This window comes from Pyxicephalus adspersus, chromosome 2 (assembly GCF_032062135.1).
Source record: "Pyxicephalus adspersus chromosome 2, UCB_Pads_2.0, whole genome shotgun sequence".
Classification (NCBI taxonomy): Eukaryota; Metazoa; Chordata; class Amphibia; order Anura; family Pyxicephalidae; genus Pyxicephalus; species Pyxicephalus adspersus.
Window position 1 is genome coordinate 127,102,226 of NC_092859.1, and position 18,122 is coordinate 127,120,347.

Below are 18,122 nucleotides of genomic sequence, written 5' to 3' on the forward strand. Positions count from 1 at the left end.
ACGATGCAGGGAGTGACATGTAAAGGAGAAAGTGTATTGCAGAAACATGCAAGATCACTGAACGACCGCACACATGATAGATAGTGAACGATCATCCGCCGTGACGGTCGTTTATTTCCAACGACAATTTTCGTTCGTCGGTGTCCTTGGTAAGTTGCTGGTTACCTTTTTTGTGAACGATTTTCGGATGATCGGTCGTTCGTTTCCAACGATAACTATTGGTAGTGTGTACGCAGCTTAACTCTATTGGCTTGGCTCATTCATCTTCTCAGACCCTCAATGTAAGAATGCAATAGTTATGTAAAAAAAGTATTGTATAGGAAAACAATACAAAACTTGCTTTCCTTACACCCCAAGGGTGACATGATTGAGCTTTCCTGGGGAAGCTGTGGATCCCAAATCTTGTAAGAAGATGCATCTTCGTATTGATAGTGCTCACAAAATTTAGTATCCTCAGCCCAATCTGCACAGTGCTTATCTGCTCTGGAAATGTGAGGGTTGTTAATTGAAGCTCTGGTTAGGGGGGTATTTCAGACTGAGATCTGCACCACTGTGCTGTGTAATGAAGCAGCATTCTCTTTTGTTTAATTTACAGTTTTATTGTGGTTCTATACGTTTAAGAATACACATACTAGTTGGGTGGATGTGTGGCAGCACACTCAATATTCATTATACAATATACATATATAATACATGCAATGAGTGATTTCCTCCCACATTCCTTAAACATGCAGTTAAGTTAATTGGCTTCCCCCCAAATTGACCTTGGACTGTATTATTAAGATATGAACACGGTAGGGACATTAGATTGTGAGCTCCTCTGAGGAACAGCTAGTGATATGACAATGGGCTTTGTAAAGTGCTTCATAAATACTGTATAATAATAATATCCTATTTGATGTTTTTAGACAAGAAAAGTTAAGGACATATAGAGATAGTTAATACATTTTTTTTCATTTTGGGAAAATGGTATTGTTTTTGAGAATTTATAATTTTTAATTGTTTAGTAATAAGTGGTAAAGAGTGGAGAAAAGTGTTGTGACCACTTAAGAGTGCTTGGTAGTGATCTATATTGTTTGTTAGGAGTAGATAGTAGGTAGAAATTACCTTAAAGCCCGAGTTTGGGTTATTAGCAGTAGTAAAGCACTTTTAACACATTCAAAAATACATTTATACTATTTGGTATATAATAAAATGTTTTGCTTGAGTTAGAATTTAAATTGCAGGTTTATATTTCTAATTCTGAAGAGGAAATGAGAGGTTCACTTCCTTTGTCTTGCTTGTAGATGTTTTTCCTTTGCATGTTAGTGACTACAGCTCTGCAGGGTAACAAAGTTTAGATAAAAGCATACAATAACTTTTAAGGTCTGTGAAAGGCAGGGCATAGCTATAGGATATGCTTACAAATATTTTTATTGTTAGGTAGTTACTTTACAAATACAGCTAACATGTATATTTCAAGGAAAGTAATTCAATTTATTATTATTATTATACAACCCCTTTTAGTCTGGATTGTCCTTTACAAAAGGATAAATAGAAATGCAAAATGCTGTCTCCAGTTCTTGGGAAAATGTAATAAAAGTAATAATTTCATTTTCATGGAATTTAATGAAAAGAAGCATTAGCATTACAAATGGTTCAATATAATGACCAAAACAAACCTCTTCCAATAATACACCATAGAGTCCTTTTGCTTTTTAAGTGTGTTCAGACCTTTTATCTGAGCATTTTCCAGACCAAGTTAGTCTGTATTCACAACATCTTTTTCTGTATTTCTAGGAAAACATGTCTGAAAACTCCAGTGACAGTGAATCATCTTGTGGATGGACAATTATCAACCACGAGGCAAGTGATTATCCTTTGTTCTTTTATAATTTAATATGTGCACATAATGTCTATTGCTATTTATTAGATGTAATACAGTATGCAACAATTTCCTATTCGTCCACTGTAAAATTATATAGTAGTATTATAGAAAAAAGCCCAGCGTGTAGTTGTCCAGCTGAGCTACAGTACCGTCCATTGTTTGGGACAATTAAAGTGCCAATTCCATACATTTTAGTTTTACCATGTAGAAATGACAACAGGTTTCATACATAGTCCTCTCCATTTCAGGGCACCATAATGATTAGAAACAAAGTACAGGTAGTCCCCGGGTTACATATGAGATAGGGACTGTAGGTTTGTTCCTAAGTTGAATTTGTTTGTAAGTCAGAACAGGTACATTATTTTAATAAATGCAATTAGGACAGATGTTTGTCTCAACATATTATTAGGCAGCACGGTGTCAGTTACTGTATAAAATCCTCACTGTGAGTTAATCACAAACAAAGCAAAAAAAAAAAAAAATTTATGGAGCCTAGACATTCATTAACTTCTGGAGCAAAAAGAAACAACAGCAGAGTTTGTCTTGGTCATTAAAGAGTTACAAGAGGTTGCAGAAGAGCTCAGTCTTAGCTGTGTTTAGCAAATAAATTCTTCTGCAAGTCATGCAAACCACCCCCAGTCCTGCACACAGCAAGCAAGGAAGCGCCATTTGTTTCCAGGTGTCATCCTTATGTGGGATGTCCTTAACCTGGGTACTACATGTAATTGTAAGTATATTAAAGCAGTCATGTTTAGTACTTTGTTGCATATCCCTTGCATGCATTGACGGCTTCATGGACTTCACCAGGTTCTGTCATATCTGAGGATGCTCTGCCAAGCTTCTACAGAGCCCCTGCTTGTCCTGGGCGTGTTGTACTTTGAGTTTCTTTTACAGCATAAAGAAGCCATGCTCTGGTAAATTTAGGTCAGGTGACAGGCTTGGCCCAGTTGGCTTTGAGAAACTCCTATATAGCCTTATCAGTATGACTGGGATCAATATCTTGATGAAGGAGAATGAAGGAAGAGGATGAAGCACCATTCAATGAGTTTGGAGGTATTTACTGGAACATAAACAGGCCCAGGCATCCCTGACAAATATCCTAAATCTCATATGAACGAATATTTATTTGTTTTATTCTATGCTATGCAGGCCCTGCTTCTCTAAAAACTGTGTTAGCTTGCTGTGTTGCTAAATAAAAGTGGGAGGGCAAAGCTTCTAGGTGTTCTTTTTCTGTGTATGGTTTATGACTGCCAATACCAGTTCAGCCTGCCCCATTACAATTGGAAATATACACATTTACTTATGTAATTTAGTACTTATAAAAAGTCACAATGTAAATGACTGGATACGGAAATTGTTCTCTGTGGCATATTTCCAAGTTTACAGTCTGAATGATTTTATTCCTTTAAAACACCCATTTATTTTTGACAGACTTGTATGTGCTTCTAGTTTCCTCCCTACCCTGCAGGGTTCTCCTTGGTGCTCCAGGTCTCATACACTGAGCCAGTACAATGACATTCATGTTTTACTGTAATGCTACATCTGTGATTGCATGTAACACTTTTTTATTAAGTTTTTGGTACAACAGATTCCGTTTTAGATTAGGATTCAAGTAGGAACATCTTTAGGAGCTGCTGAAAAAGGGAAGAACAGGTGTTAAGTTAAACTTGTGTTACCTCTCTACAGCTAAACAATCATGTTCATGGGTGACTTGGGTTGTTTTCTAATTACTTAGGTAATGTGTAATAGTAAATGTTCTGTTTCAAAGCACTGCTAAAATCAAGGCACGGTTTGATTGTTATCCTGATATGTGCTGGGTTGTAGCCAGCATTGCATATGCACTTACCTCTCTATCCTTTCATGACATATCTTTCAGTCATATAGCTGCTGCTTGATTAATTATTTATTTGGTACATTGTTTTTATTTCTTCTACTTTTGTTCACAATTCAAAAGGGATTTTCCATTTCAGAATCCTCAATTTAATTGGTCTGCATAGCACTTGGTTTTGGACCAGACAGGGGCCACTGTTTCCTAGCCATGTTCCTAAAGAGTTAATTATGATTGTTCAATTTAGTATCTTGTCAGTGCTTTGAATCCGGGTATGTAGACACTAGATTATAGTTACGATCATTTGTTTAGGGTGAACTTGTATAGTAGCCCCCTAATGTCGTTTATCAGTCTGTCCTGGGCTGGCGCTCAATGAACAACCAAGCACAGACAACCTCTGTATTTTCTTATGGGAGTGCAATAGGAAGCAACTCGATCGTCCTCCTGTATATTTATAACTGAACAGCCTGTGCATACAAAACTCATTTTTTCTAGAGTCGCTGGAAAGTTTATTGTCAGCAACAATAATGCGTTGTGTGTTCAGGACTTTTACGTTATTGTTAGAAATGTGTGTTAACTTTATGAACCTTTTTTTATACTATATCTTTAAACATTTTAATGTCATATCTGACAACGGTAGCAGAGCACAGGGCTTTCCTAAAAAGAGAGCACAGCAGCGGTTACTTCAAACAAGGATTTCCTACATTTACATTTTTAGAATACATTTTTTCCAGCTTTAAAGCTTACGTAATATTTTCAATATGAATTCTTTTTATTGTAACAAGCATGTGTTTTCTGTCTTTAGGGTTCAGATATAGAGACACTGCACTCAGAAACTGGAGAAGCTAACCTTCATTTAGAACACAGTACAACCTTTGTAGAAGATCTACAGCCATTTTCCCCGGCAGAGATATCAGGTAATAGAAAATTATTAAAAGTATAAATCAAGAAAAATCATATGATCAGTCAGTGGTCAATTGTCTCTTTTTTAATCATGTATAGATACATTCATCAATGAGGATTCTGCTGTAGAAAGTATAAAGTCAGAAGAACATCTGCTGCCTGGGGAGGTATGTATGTGTTATAAAGACATATCTATTGCTAAATAATACTGTCATGTGACTGAATCTACCAGCATATGGGTATGTGTTGGTCCATAAATATACAAGAATTGTAATATACAATACCGTTTTCTAGAACTGCAAGACAACAAAGTGTGTTTTATATCAGAGGTTGGTAGGCTTGCCTATACCCATCAGACTATGTGGTCTGTGTCTAAAACGTTTATAATTTTTCATGTAAAAACATAAAACTCAGTATCATTGCACAATTAAATATCATTCAATGTATTGAAAACATAAATATTTTTGTCAGGTGCACCCTTTTATTAGTGCTACAGTTATATATAATCAAAAATTGTTTTGCTTTAGGCCTCTTGGATAAGGAAACACTGACTATGGATATTCCTAATACTAATGTACCAGTTACTAAGTTTCCAATATTATCAAATAAACAAATTGCCAATAAATGTATCTCCCATAAATGTATCTATCATTTGTGAGAATTTGATTGAGATATATATATATATATATATAAAGGTTGCCCACACAAACTTGGATTTTATCATTAGGCGTAGTTTTTTTGTAAACTTTCAGCTGACCCCATTATTATTATTATTATTAAACAGTGTTTATATAGCGCTTATTATGCATCCCATTACCTTTTTGCTGCTTTGTATATTTGCCCATACTACTTCATTTTTTAGAGCTATAGTGTATTTAATGATCTGTAAACTTGGCTTTTTCTAAAAGCTGCCCCCCCCCCCATTTACAATTCTAATTGTATGTTAGTGTCACACTATTCTCCTATGACTATTTGGCACTTTCATACATCCCAGGTTTTCCTGTTGAAAGTAGTGTTTTAGGTGACCGATATCCTGCTTTATTTCTGCTTTAATTTGTCCACTGTGGCAACTGATCACCTGTCTGAGATCCAGTTATTTTATATTTGCAGTCTTTCAACAATGTAGTTTTTAGCACAGTTAATTATTTGGCTTACTTTTAGACTATAGATCCATTTGAAACTACCTTCTAATCATTTATGAATTTCTTTCACAATGAAAGGTCAAATAAAATTTAATGTGCTGGAGGTTTTCACCCCAGATTTTTGTGAATTCGCAAGACACAATCAGGAATAACACATAGACATGTGCTGGCTTGAATCAGATCTGTTAGTCCAATATTCAGTGTGTGGGACTGCAGGAAGCTTTGTGTAACATGATAAGGCAAGCTGTACGTTCTTGGAAAGTAAAGCCGAGAATTTTCTATTGCTATAAAGCTCCATTCAGCACTCATTTGAGTTGTTAACTCTTAGTTTTTTTGCAACATCTGTCTCTGCCCTCTAACCTTGCTGTATGTTTTCTTCTCTGCTAAGCCTGCCATATGTTTGTACTATGTGTTTTTCTACATTAACTAGGTTAATCACTTCATGACAACCTTGAAATGATTAAAGACTGCTGAAGTTCTGCATAACATACACACAGAGTGCCTAAACTATTTGCCTTGCAGAGAAATATAACACATCTTTGTGCTGTGTTGGGGAGGTACGATTGGCTTGTTTCCTTCAAGTTTACTGACTGTAAGAGTGACCCAATGGAAATAGCTGGGTATAATAACTGGGTCAGTAACAAAACAAGTTCATTATCATAATATAAATGCTAACAGTAAGAAAGGTATTGAATATGATTCACAGTGCTGGGAACAGACCTTTCCACTCCACCCCCATTTAGAGCAGAAAACATCCTAAAATGCTTGTATTCTGGAAAACTGTCACCAGTATCTCCATGGTTCTAGACACAACCATATCCGTTATATGATAATATTGTGAAATTGTAATAATCCCAACATTGCAAATGTATTGAACATTATTTTCATGGTAAAATGGTAAAATGATCATATATTATTCCGTACCTGAGTTCTATTATTTAATATTACACTCCCAGCAACAGCATACTGTAATTGTGTGAGAAAATTATCCTGTTGGTCACTTCTTGAAGGATATAAATTATTGTCCCTCTATTTTGATAGAAGTGACCTAAAGAACTGTGAGACTAAACATACGTATGGTGTTTTCTTTGTCTGTCACTGCACAAATGTGGTGGGAGTAGAATACAATGAATAAACTTTCTTTCTCTGAACTAAATATATATATTTCAAACATGGATTAACTGATAAATCAGAATTCTATCAAATTTGTGAATATGAGATTGACTTAATTTGTTATAATCCTAAAGTCCTTCTAAAGGAAGCCGCACGGCAAAATGCGTCAAGTGCAGGTCACATTAAAATCTCAAGAGAATTTCATAAATTAGAGAAAAATCTGTTGTAATTTATTTATTGTATTGTTGATTATGATGTATTAATTGAGAAAATGTTTTTAACATTCAAATGAATTTTTATATCAAGAATGTTTAAGGTTAATAAATATTGCAATTTTAGAGAAGAAGATTACTTTTAGGTACCAAAAAAGTCCCTAATGAGGATTTATAGTGTATAATTGTGATTATCGGGACCTGGTAGCATAATCATATCCCCCATTCAATTAATTACTCATTCTATTATTTTTAACAAAACTACTAATAAATTACTACAAATCTACTACTAATATGAGCAATATATGTTATTAAACATTCCCTGTGTTGTTCTTTTCTTATAACACTTACTGGTAGTTCTAATGGCTGGACCCTTCCAGATTTTGGCATTCACTTGTATAACTGCTTATAAGTGAGATTGAGGATGGTATATTAGACTGGTTCAGTGCTTCCAATGTTTAGGTGTACTTTGCATTTAGTGGTCCCTTAACATTTACCAGTGAGATTGAAATGACTTCTGGAACAGCTGTAGAGATAATTTTTTTTTGTAAATATACCCTAGCTTTGAACAAATAGCCACTCTTTGCAACTCATTTGTATTTTTTTCTTTACATTTGTCAGGACTTGTCACCTGGACCTGGTGCAGTATGTGATAACTCGCATAAAATTACAGAATGTAACAGTCAGGAAGGCATTTTGGTAGAGGATGGTCATTGCGAGGCTGTCAGTGATGACTCTGACATTGTCACCTTGGATCCACCCAAGACAGATGAAGCTGGGACCCAAGGAGAAGAAGAAATCCCAGAGGATGTGGCTGAAAACAATGACCTTAACATGAGTTTTTCTTCAAGTAGTCAGTACACCTTCAGTCAGCCAGAAACTGGTAAGATTCTGTATGAACAAGTCATTTGTGCTTTACACAATATTAGGGCTGAACATTTCACTGTACTAGTAGTGGACAAGTTGTCATGTTTGCCACCTATTGTTTGTAGATGTAGTTACCAAATGCAATGTCAATCACCCTTTTACTTCAAAGTACATAACACAGTTCAGGGTGCAGCTAAACTCTAACGTCAATATTTTGGCCTAGAGGGTTAAAAAATATTGAGCAGAAAATGTATGCATATTTATATTTATTGATGGACTTTGAAAATCAAAGGAAAAAAAATAGGATATAGGGGATTTCTGTTCCTGGTAAAATTGTTGCATAGACCAGTGATCTCCATGAGATCCTTTTATTAAAAAAAGGAGAAATAAAGGTAGAATATTCTCAGGTTAAGTAATTCACTTTAGGTATTTATTTTCTTACAAAATTTTTTTCTTACAAATGACATTTTTGTTTTCTTTACAAATAGGGTCCAGTGGAGAAGTGAGTAACAGACCTATATGTGAGGGCATGGCTTAGTGAATGAATGCATGTTCTTGTTTGCTACGATATATTCTAATAGTGTGACACTGATTCAAAAGGATGCAAACCTGCTTACACAAAATAGCAATAAGCCAATTTGGCTTTTTTATTTGCTGGCTTGAGCCAGCTTGTAATGTGTCCAAGTGCTTCCTTTACACAGCAGCTTTGTCTGCTCAAATGGTATTTAGTATATTGTAGCCTGTGACCCTACAGGTAACTAGTAAAGTTATACCTAGTTGACAGAATTTTAATATAGGGTGTGTGTTTGTTTGGTACACAGAGATGACTGGAATGCATGACATTGGATAACTAGCCTAAATACAATGGCACCTGGTGAGCAGTATGAGGACAAGCTATATCTAGAAAAATATACAATAATAACAGCTTTTTTTCTATGATTTATTTTTAATAAGAAATTGACTCTATATGCATGTGGTGTACTACAAAGCTTATTGTTTTATATAACCAGTTTCTTTCGATATTGTATGTCTGACCTTTTTTTCTTGGCTCACTGACACTTTTTGATATGCACATAAAAAGGAAAAACCTGCAAAACCTGTTCCAGTAAAAGGAAATTAACCTACTTGATGCCTCCATCTAGCAACACGAGGAGGCCATGTAGACACCACCATACTATCTAAGCCCTGTAATTTCACATTTCTTCTGCAGTTTCTCCATTCACATATGATGGTGTTTTGTGAATCATGTTAAAAAGGAACAAACACAGAGCACAAAAAGAATTTAAGCATCATCAGTTTTTGGTTTGCTTACTAAAAATCTTTTCAATGTTTAATGTAATGGTGGAGGGGATACACAGTGAAACCTTACATGTTATATAAATTACCTGGTTTTAAAAAGAAGGGTGACAGTATTCTAATTGGTGGAAAGTTAGTAGCCAGTCAGGAATGGCGGTTTATGGCCTGAAGGTTATTATGCAAAATCTGCATCACTTGAGTCTGTGTGAAGAGCTAAGAAGAGGTCTGCTTGATTTTTGATTATGTGTTGCACTCTAGACTGCATTGTACAGTCACAAAATAGTAGAGGCTAAGAGTCCTAACAACAATTACGAAGGAAAGATTTCAATGCCTTATTAATAGGGGGAAAGTAAGAAAGAGATTGAAATAACTGTTAGGACCTGTGTTGAAGAGTTTGGGACTTATCTAAGGTCATCAAGATTTATTTGAAAGATGCTATTGATCTACTTTTAGGCAGCATTTGACCTGCTTTGAGAGGGTTTTGAATTCCCATAGACTGTATTGGAATGCAAAGCCCCCTTCAAGTGAACAAAAGCCAGTCAACACAGACCCTTATTTATACCTGATTGCTAAAAGTTTTAAAGAAAGAAGATGAAAGAGTAAAAGTTTTGTCAAACCACAACCATAGTATTGGGTTGAGATACCCAGTTATGATGACCAATGATTCAGGAAATTCAAGTCCCTAATGTTTTTAAAAGTGTGAGCACGGAGAAAGCTGTTGAGTTAGTTTTTTGTAGCAGGTAACATCAGGCCAATTGGCACGTTTGGGAGCGGCAGTCCTGATACAGGTTTGTGATCAGTGGATTGATGTCCCAACCTTCTGCTTTCCTTTTTTTTTTTACAGGTAAAAGAACATCATCTCTGTACAGCTGTAAGCTTTTCATACAGCTGAGCACAGAAAGCTTCACCTAGTGGTGACACTGTTGTCAACAGAATTTCTTCGATTTTGTTGTGTTGTCACAAGACTGTGTAAATTCTGCAAAAACCGAGAACACAGCGCACGTTTGTGCATCTGTCACTAAAAACGGTCTGACACCTGTAAAGGTTTTCTGCCCCTATTTTACCCCTTTGTGTAGTGTCATTATTACTCTGTCTTGGCTACAAGGTGTATAGTTGCTAAAAGTACTGTGTTTTTTTCTCTCAACAGTGTATCCCTCCCAACATAGTGCAGATGATTCCAGCAACGATGAAGCAAGTGATGATTCTGGTCCTATCTTGCGACGGCGACGTTCTAAAAGGCCAACTTTGTCTGTGTCAGAGTCTGAGATTAAGCCAACCTCTGAACAAGCAGTCCATCCTGAGCCTAGAACACAGGCAAAAACGGGGAACAACCTAAACAAGTGCATTATTCTTGCTCTAGTCATAGCTGTGAGCATGGGCTTTGGACATTTCTATGGTAAATATTTAAAATTGAACTCCAGTTTTCACTTTTGCTGCATAATCCCCCCTAATCCCTTGGGTCATTTTTTTTTTTTTTTAAAACACCACTTGCATACTTTTTTTTCCTGCAATCATTCAGTCAGTCTGGTGACCTCATGGGACCTCCATGGGCAACACTCAGACCCTTTGCAGTGAGACCCTAGGCTGCCTGATAATGCAGCCCCAATGGTTATGTCTGTGATAGCCTGGGCTTACAGGATGTGGGTTGAATGATGCAGGATGCTGTGCAGCCTGTAAAATACTGAAGCCACAGAAGTGTAGTGTTCGTCCACATTTTTTTAATGCAGGAGTGGGCCTATAAATAAAAACAAAGTACTGGAGATGTAAGATTGGCACAAGATGTTATCATATCCTTAGAAGAATAGGCTACCAATGCTTACCTCCTGAAAATTCTGTCTAGATTTGTTACATTCTCAGGTACTTATACAGAACAAAACAAAATATCTGGTCTTCCTATTTATTCTAGGTCAGTGAATCATGACGTGGAATATGGACTGGTTAATATGTAACCAATTAAAGCGCTGCTGGAATCCTGTGAGCTGTGTAAATATTTAGGCCAGGTCAGCCAAGAATAGAAGAAACATATCAGCATTTATGATGCGTCCATTGTTCTTTCATGATAGTTGCTTTTTATTATTGGAATTCATTTTATGTTTAAAGGCATGTTTCAACTAGTCTTTAAGTATATGTTGGCTAAAGACGCCTTTTCTTTTAAAGGTACTGTTCAGATACTGGAGCGTCAGAAATTTGTGGAAAAAATTCATGAAAATGAGCTAAATTACATGAAGGATGATTTGGTTCAGTGTCAAAAGGAACAAGAATTGACAGAAGAGCAGAAAGTGAGTCCAGATAAAAATATATTGCATTTATAACACTGGGGAACATTTTTGAACACATTTTTTGTTCACTTAAATTTTTAAGCTTATTTACTCTAAAATAGGTATGGTGATTCTGAAAGTGCAGTTAGTTTTCTTCTATCATGTCAGGTTTTTTCTCTACCGCTTATATTAATGCGATTTCTGTAGCGGGGATTTGTATAGGCTATTCATTTACACGCAAGACAGTGTGGTCAGAGGTTGTACGCTGCTCTACGTAGTGAATGGGCAAAATTTATTTTTCTACTTACACACGTATTTCCTTTCTTTCAGATCATGTCCGGCTCGTCGTAAGTGCCTAAACAACCCTGATTCATTTTGTTGTATCTGTGGCAGTTTCATCATTCCCAGTCAAAGGGTGAACATCAGCACATTTGTAGAGCAAGCCTATTTGGCATATTTCAATGGTAAACTTGGTGATCAAGATAAGTCTTGGGCCTCTCATAAAGTGTGCAAACAGTGTGTCAAGGGTTTACGGATGTGGACAAAGGTAACACGTGATAAGATGCCATTTGGTATACCTATGGTTTGGCGAGAGCCAGGAGATTACTTCTGTGACTGTTACTTTTGTATAGTGAAAACGTCGGGATATAACAAGAAAAATAAATGTAACATAGAGTATCCTAGTCTACCATCGGCTATACGCCCGGTGGGTCATTCAGATGAAATCCCAGTGCTGGTTTTCGTTACTCTACCCTCTCTTGAAGAACATGATTATAATTATGAACTAGGTGACAACAATGATGAAGAGTTTGAAATTGAAGAGGACTCTGTTTGTAAGGGATTTGATTAGCATGAGTTGAGTGATTTAGCATGCGATTTGGGACTATCAAAGAAGGCTTCAGAACTCCTAGCATCAAGACTGCGTGGGAAAAACTTAATTGAAAAAGGTATCGTACTTTCGAACCAGAGAAATTGCATTTCTGCTGTACTTTGGGACTGACAGTGGCTTTGTGTATTGCCATAACATACCTGGTTTAATTGGAGGTATTGGGAATTCCAATCTATAACTCAACTGAATGGTGACTATTCATCGATAGCGCAAAGCTTAGCTTAAAGTGTGTCCTCCTTCACAATGGCGATATGTTTGGGTCAGTCCCAATTGGCCATTCAGATTTTTTTGTTAAGAAAATTTGTTAATATGGAGACATAAAGAGAGTCATTGAGGTGTTGCAATATCACCAACAAAATTCGCTCATCTGTGTTGGACTTAAAATGGTATGCTTCCTTCTTGGTCAGCATTGCGGATACGCCAAGTATTCCTGTTATCTGTGCATGAGGGACAGCAGAGTTCATGAGAGACATTGGGTGGAAAGGAATTGGCGTCCAAGATATGCCCTAAAACCAGGTGATCCAAACATTCTACATGAGCCACTTGTTGATAGAAAGAATATTATATTCCCACCTCTTCAGATGAAACTTAATGTCTGATAAAGCAGTTCGTGAAAGCTTTGCCAACTGAAGGAGACGTTTCAAGTACATCATTTTGGCATTTCCTAGCCTGTCATTTCAAAAAATAAAGGTGTGTTTGATGGTCAACAGATTTGGCAGCTCATCAAAGATGAACATTTCATTAGCACAATTTCAGAAGTCGAAAAGAATGCTTGGTTATCATTTAAAGCCATTGTCAAGAACTTTCTTGAAAACACACGAGCAAATAATTATACAGAAACTCTTGGAGAGCTACAAAATGCTTGGTTGCAATATCAGCATCAAGGTGCATTTTCTGCATAGCCATCTTTCTAACTTCCCGGAAAACCTTGGTGCAGTCAGTTATGAGCAAGGTGAACGAGTTCACCAAGATTTGAAGGTCATGGAAGGAGGGTATCAGGGTAGATGGGATGTACATATGATGGCTGACTATTGTTGGAGCATCCGGCAGTATTGTCCTAACACTGAACACTACAGGAAAAGCTATAAGCGTAAATTTTTACCTTAACCGCTTACCCGAATTATTTTCAAATGTATCACTGTCTATGACAAAAAAATGTCATAGAAAAACAATAAATCCTTTGTATGAACAAAAGAAATTTAAATAAACAGTACATTCAAGTTGTTTTTTCATTATTTTTTCATTGTATGTAAAATTTGTTTTTTTAAAAAATGCAGGGTACCCTGTATCATAAAAACTGGATGGGATAGCAAAAAAACTGGGGTCATTTCTGGATTCACCACCCACAAATTAGTAAAAAACAAGTAAGATCTAACTCAACAAAAAATGCGTTCCCCAGTGTTATGTGACCATTTTTTTTGTTTTCACTTCAGGGGTATACTTTGTGTACGATAGTTAAATAAGGGTAAGAGGAAATGACTTGGGTCATTGACATGCTATATAAAAGGGCAATGCAGATAAACAAAAAAGAAAACCTAAATGTTAAGAAGCATTCAAAACTATCAGATCCTATGCCAGAAATTACTGAGATAAGCATACCAATAAGGTAATGATAGGAAAAACATAATGATGCTGGCAATTAATAGATTTGGTATTGACTATCAGAAACATATTCAAACTTTCAGTGGGATTCGGAGTAAGAAAATGTGATGTCCACAGAGCCAAGGTCCACATGGATTCATCAATTTGACATAAAGGATATATGGATGTATATCTAAACATTTGTAATTCCCTATTATCATTTACATAGGTCTCTAAATAAATGTAAATGTTCGGCCATTAGGTAAAATTGCTTTACTTCAAGATCAGAACTTGCCTTTTGTTTTTTTAATTCTGTGGCACAGTAGTTATTTGGAAGAGCGAGTGTAACAGCAACATTATATTTTACCTTAAAATGTATTTTTCAGGAAGTTGTGGAGCAGCTGACAGAAGATCTAGAGGAGAGGCAAGATCTTGTACTATCTCTCGAGGGGCTTATGGATAAAATTACCAAAGAAAATCACCTGCTCAAGAAAAAACACACAGAACTAAAGGTAGAGTGTCTTCTGTTCTATATACAACCCCTAGTTGGTTTCCTGTATACATGGCGTACATTGCTCTTTGGTGTTACTGTAGAGTTTTGCTTATAAAATCTTTAACCACCTGGGCGTTACACTGATGTCTAGATTTCTGTACCAAAAGCGGTACACTGTTTTTCATGAATTTTTTTTTTAAACTGTAGACCTGTAACTTCCAGAAATATGTCCGAACAAGGGTCTAGTAGATATCATGAATATAAAAAATGTTTGAAACACACAATCATGTAAAAAAAAAGTACACAAAAATCAGCTTAAACAAGAATACATAAATAAATGAAAAATACTGAAAATGCGATAATTTGGTATACTGTATAGTAACATATTTTTCTAAAACACCTCCCTAGTGTCCAACAGTCCAACGTCACATACCTATAGACAAAACCACATAAATATATTTTGTATTATTTTGTATTGGATTGGATACAGTACTTTGTATTGAATCCAATACAAAATATTTGAATTTCCCGCTACGACCCCTATCGACGGGCGCACGCACGGACATCATCAGGAATCGCCGAGGAACGCGAACGCTGGGTATTCTAATTCTTTCCAAACTTCTGTACTTCCATGCAAAAAGTGTTAAATTTTTTGCATGGAAATTTATTTTAGATTGTAGGCTATAATTCACCGAATTACTCAATATTTACTTATAATTCACCTAATTAACGCATAACTCACCAAAATATGTCCAAAATTTTATAAATTTAATAATAAAATTTTTTTTATAAAACATAAAAAAAAATCTTAAAAAAAAAAAAAAATAGTGTGTAATGTAATGTACAGTAGCTTATATAATATATATATATATAATACAATTATATATATATATTATATAAGGATTTCTTTGTATTGGACTCAATACAGCTTTTTTGTATTGAGTTCAATGCAAAGGAACTCAATACAAAATTTTGAATTTCCCGCCCCGCCTCCCGCCTGCACCGACGCATGCAGCGGCGTCACCGGGAAAACCCCGGTGATCGCCACTGCACTCGCCGGATGAAGAAAGAAGACAGAAGACATCTCCGGAGAAGCTGCGGGGAGAAGGTGAATATTTTTGTTTTTTCGATCGACGCTGGACAGAACGGATCATCGCAGCGGAGACCAGGTAAGTGATTGGGATTTAGCCAGTGAGAAAAGTTCGGGTTTATCGATTTTTGCAAAATCGATAAACCCGAACCAAGGTCGGGTTTACCGGCCAGGTGGTTAACAGCTTTGAATGTTACCTAAAATACAGATAGAGTGCTATATGTTACTTACTTTCTTAAACAGTAGTGTAACTACTGTTAGTGTAACTACCGGCCTATATGGCTTTTATGGGGTCCGTGGGTGGAAGGGGTCCCCATGAACTTTAGCTACACTTTTGAACTTCAGCATTATATATACAAATATAAAGTGTGTATGTATTAAAAATGGTACTGCTTGTGTAGTCCTTTCTCAACCTGTGGAATGTGGAACCCAAGGGTTACTTCTGAGGCAGCCTGCACATTATGTTACGCATTAACATGCATTGCATTACAGCACCATATTTATTTAATTTATTTAACCTCCTGTGCGGTTCATTTCTGTCCGATTTTATATGTCTAAAAGCGGTACATTGTTTTACATGGAAATTTATTTTACAGTATAATATAATAGTATAATAAAGTTTGAAACATTTTTGTCAAAATAATAAATTAAATACATTTGTAAAACATTTTTTAAAATAAATATTATACTCATACTAATATAATATACTGTAAAACAAATTTTCATGAAAAACAATGTACTGCTTTTACACATAAATCCACTGTATTGCATTCAATACAGTTATTTTGTATTGAATGCAATACAAATAGATTTGAATTTTTCCCGCCCCGCCCTGAACAGAACGTTCGCACGCACAAACGTCACTGGGAACTCTCCGGTGACTCATCGGGTGCAGAGGACACTGGCCGGAGGAAGAGAGAAGACGAGGATCGCGAAGGAGGATGCCGATGGATTAGGTAAGCGCTTTATTTACTATTATTTTCAATTGGTTTACCTACCCCGAGTGCGACTTGGGGTTACCGCTTTCAGCATCTTTTTTCCACCCTGAGTCACACTCGGGATTACCGCTGGGGAAGTTAACAAACAATTGAACGTAACACCTCCAATATTTTTGTAGGAAAGTGCACCCCAACACCCAATATTGTGTTACTGTGTTATGGCAAGCTGCAGACATTAGAGTTGTGATACTTTAGTGTATTGAGAATTAGTGACATCGGTATATGTGTTGCAGTAATAGTTGTTATTACAAAGCATAGGTGTGTAGTTGTAATAAAAGGTAAACAAGCACTCCTGCCTGTTAAATACTATATTGAATTTTACAAACCTATGATTAAGTTTTTAAAAAAGCAGACAGGCTTACTAATCTTTAGTATAAAGAATTACTTAAAAAGCAAATATTCTTCACTGAAAAAAAAACATACATTTCATATTGACCTTTACAAGCTATGGAGTTTCGTGCAAAAAAATATATGCTGTGTAAATATTAACAATAAAATTGAACACACTTCAATACACGTTAACATTCGCTGATAAGTGACGCTCCCTCAGTGGTCAAATAGTTCACCAGTTTCTGATCAGGAAAGTATAGTTGTCTAGAGCCACAAAAACTTGGGAAAATCTAAACACTTGTAGAAAAATTGGTTTTCAGCATCAGAATATTATGTAACACTATGTTGGTTTTAGAAGAATGTATTACACGAGCATGGTCATGTAAATGCATTCTGTTTAGATTGAAATACATTATACCAATTTATGCAGTGTAATGTAACCAAGCTTTTACCTTAACATTCCTTTACTTCCTGCACATTTAGTGGTTTATGAAGCATAGAGATCAGATTCTTGCATGCATTTGTATATTTGAACTTGGCATCGTTTTACACAGGGCTAGAATGTGACTTAAGACAGGGGAGACCTCTGAGATGATTTGCTTTCTTAATATTTCACTCCTGTTGACCCCCTGTTGGGGGTAGCACTGAATTATTTACAGTGCATCACGTGAAGAATTTATCAAGTGTTCTTAAAGTGGAGGCAACAATCTCACTTATGGCTGAGCACATATCATATTGGGACATCTATATTGTATATAGGAGAGGAGAATACATCAAAATAAGATAATCCTAAAAACCACAACATCTTTCATTCAGATATTTCGTTTTTGGTTTTCAGTAAAGTTACCTTACTTTTTATGTGAACAGTAATATGCAGAATAGCACAGCAAAAAAAAAATAGTGTCATCTTTCTATTATTTTCTGTACGAGCAAAGACTTAAAGTGGACTTTTCCACTTAATAAAAAATGATTATAAAAGCTGCAATTTCTGGCCAGGTGTTCTAATACCTCCTGTATCACGGACCAAGAATGACCCTGTATGGAGTTCAGGTGTTCAGCTAATTGCAGCACAATAAGTCACACGATTATCTGCATGCTTGTTTAATGCGTGACTAAAACTACAGAAACCAAAAGATCAGCTTTACATCCAGGCAATTAACATTCCTTAGAATAAATTTAGCTATAGTAGATATATACATAATTTCACAACTGCAGGTCCACTTTAAGAAATGGGCAGTGTTAATTGGTTTAAAAT

The 18,122-nt window shown here is 35.9% G+C and overlaps 1 protein-coding gene across 1 annotated transcript in view; it reads left to right on the top strand.

The window, feature by feature from the left end:
- The window catches only part of CCPG1 (cell cycle progression 1), a 33,215-nt gene that overhangs the window by 8,204 nt on the left and 6,889 nt on the right, over positions 1 to 18,122 (top strand). Inside the window, exons 2-8 of the mRNA XM_072402352.1 lie at positions 1,780 to 1,845; positions 4,501 to 4,612; positions 4,698 to 4,765; positions 7,687 to 7,948; positions 10,376 to 10,624; positions 11,386 to 11,507; positions 14,343 to 14,468. Coding sequence (XP_072258453.1) covers positions 1,786 to 1,845; positions 4,501 to 4,612; positions 4,698 to 4,765; positions 7,687 to 7,948; positions 10,376 to 10,624; positions 11,386 to 11,507; positions 14,343 to 14,468 — 999 coding nt within the window. The 5' untranslated portion in view covers positions 1,780 to 1,785. The remainder of the gene's footprint in view (positions 1 to 1,779; positions 1,846 to 4,500; positions 4,613 to 4,697; positions 4,766 to 7,686; positions 7,949 to 10,375; positions 10,625 to 11,385; positions 11,508 to 14,342; positions 14,469 to 18,122) is intronic.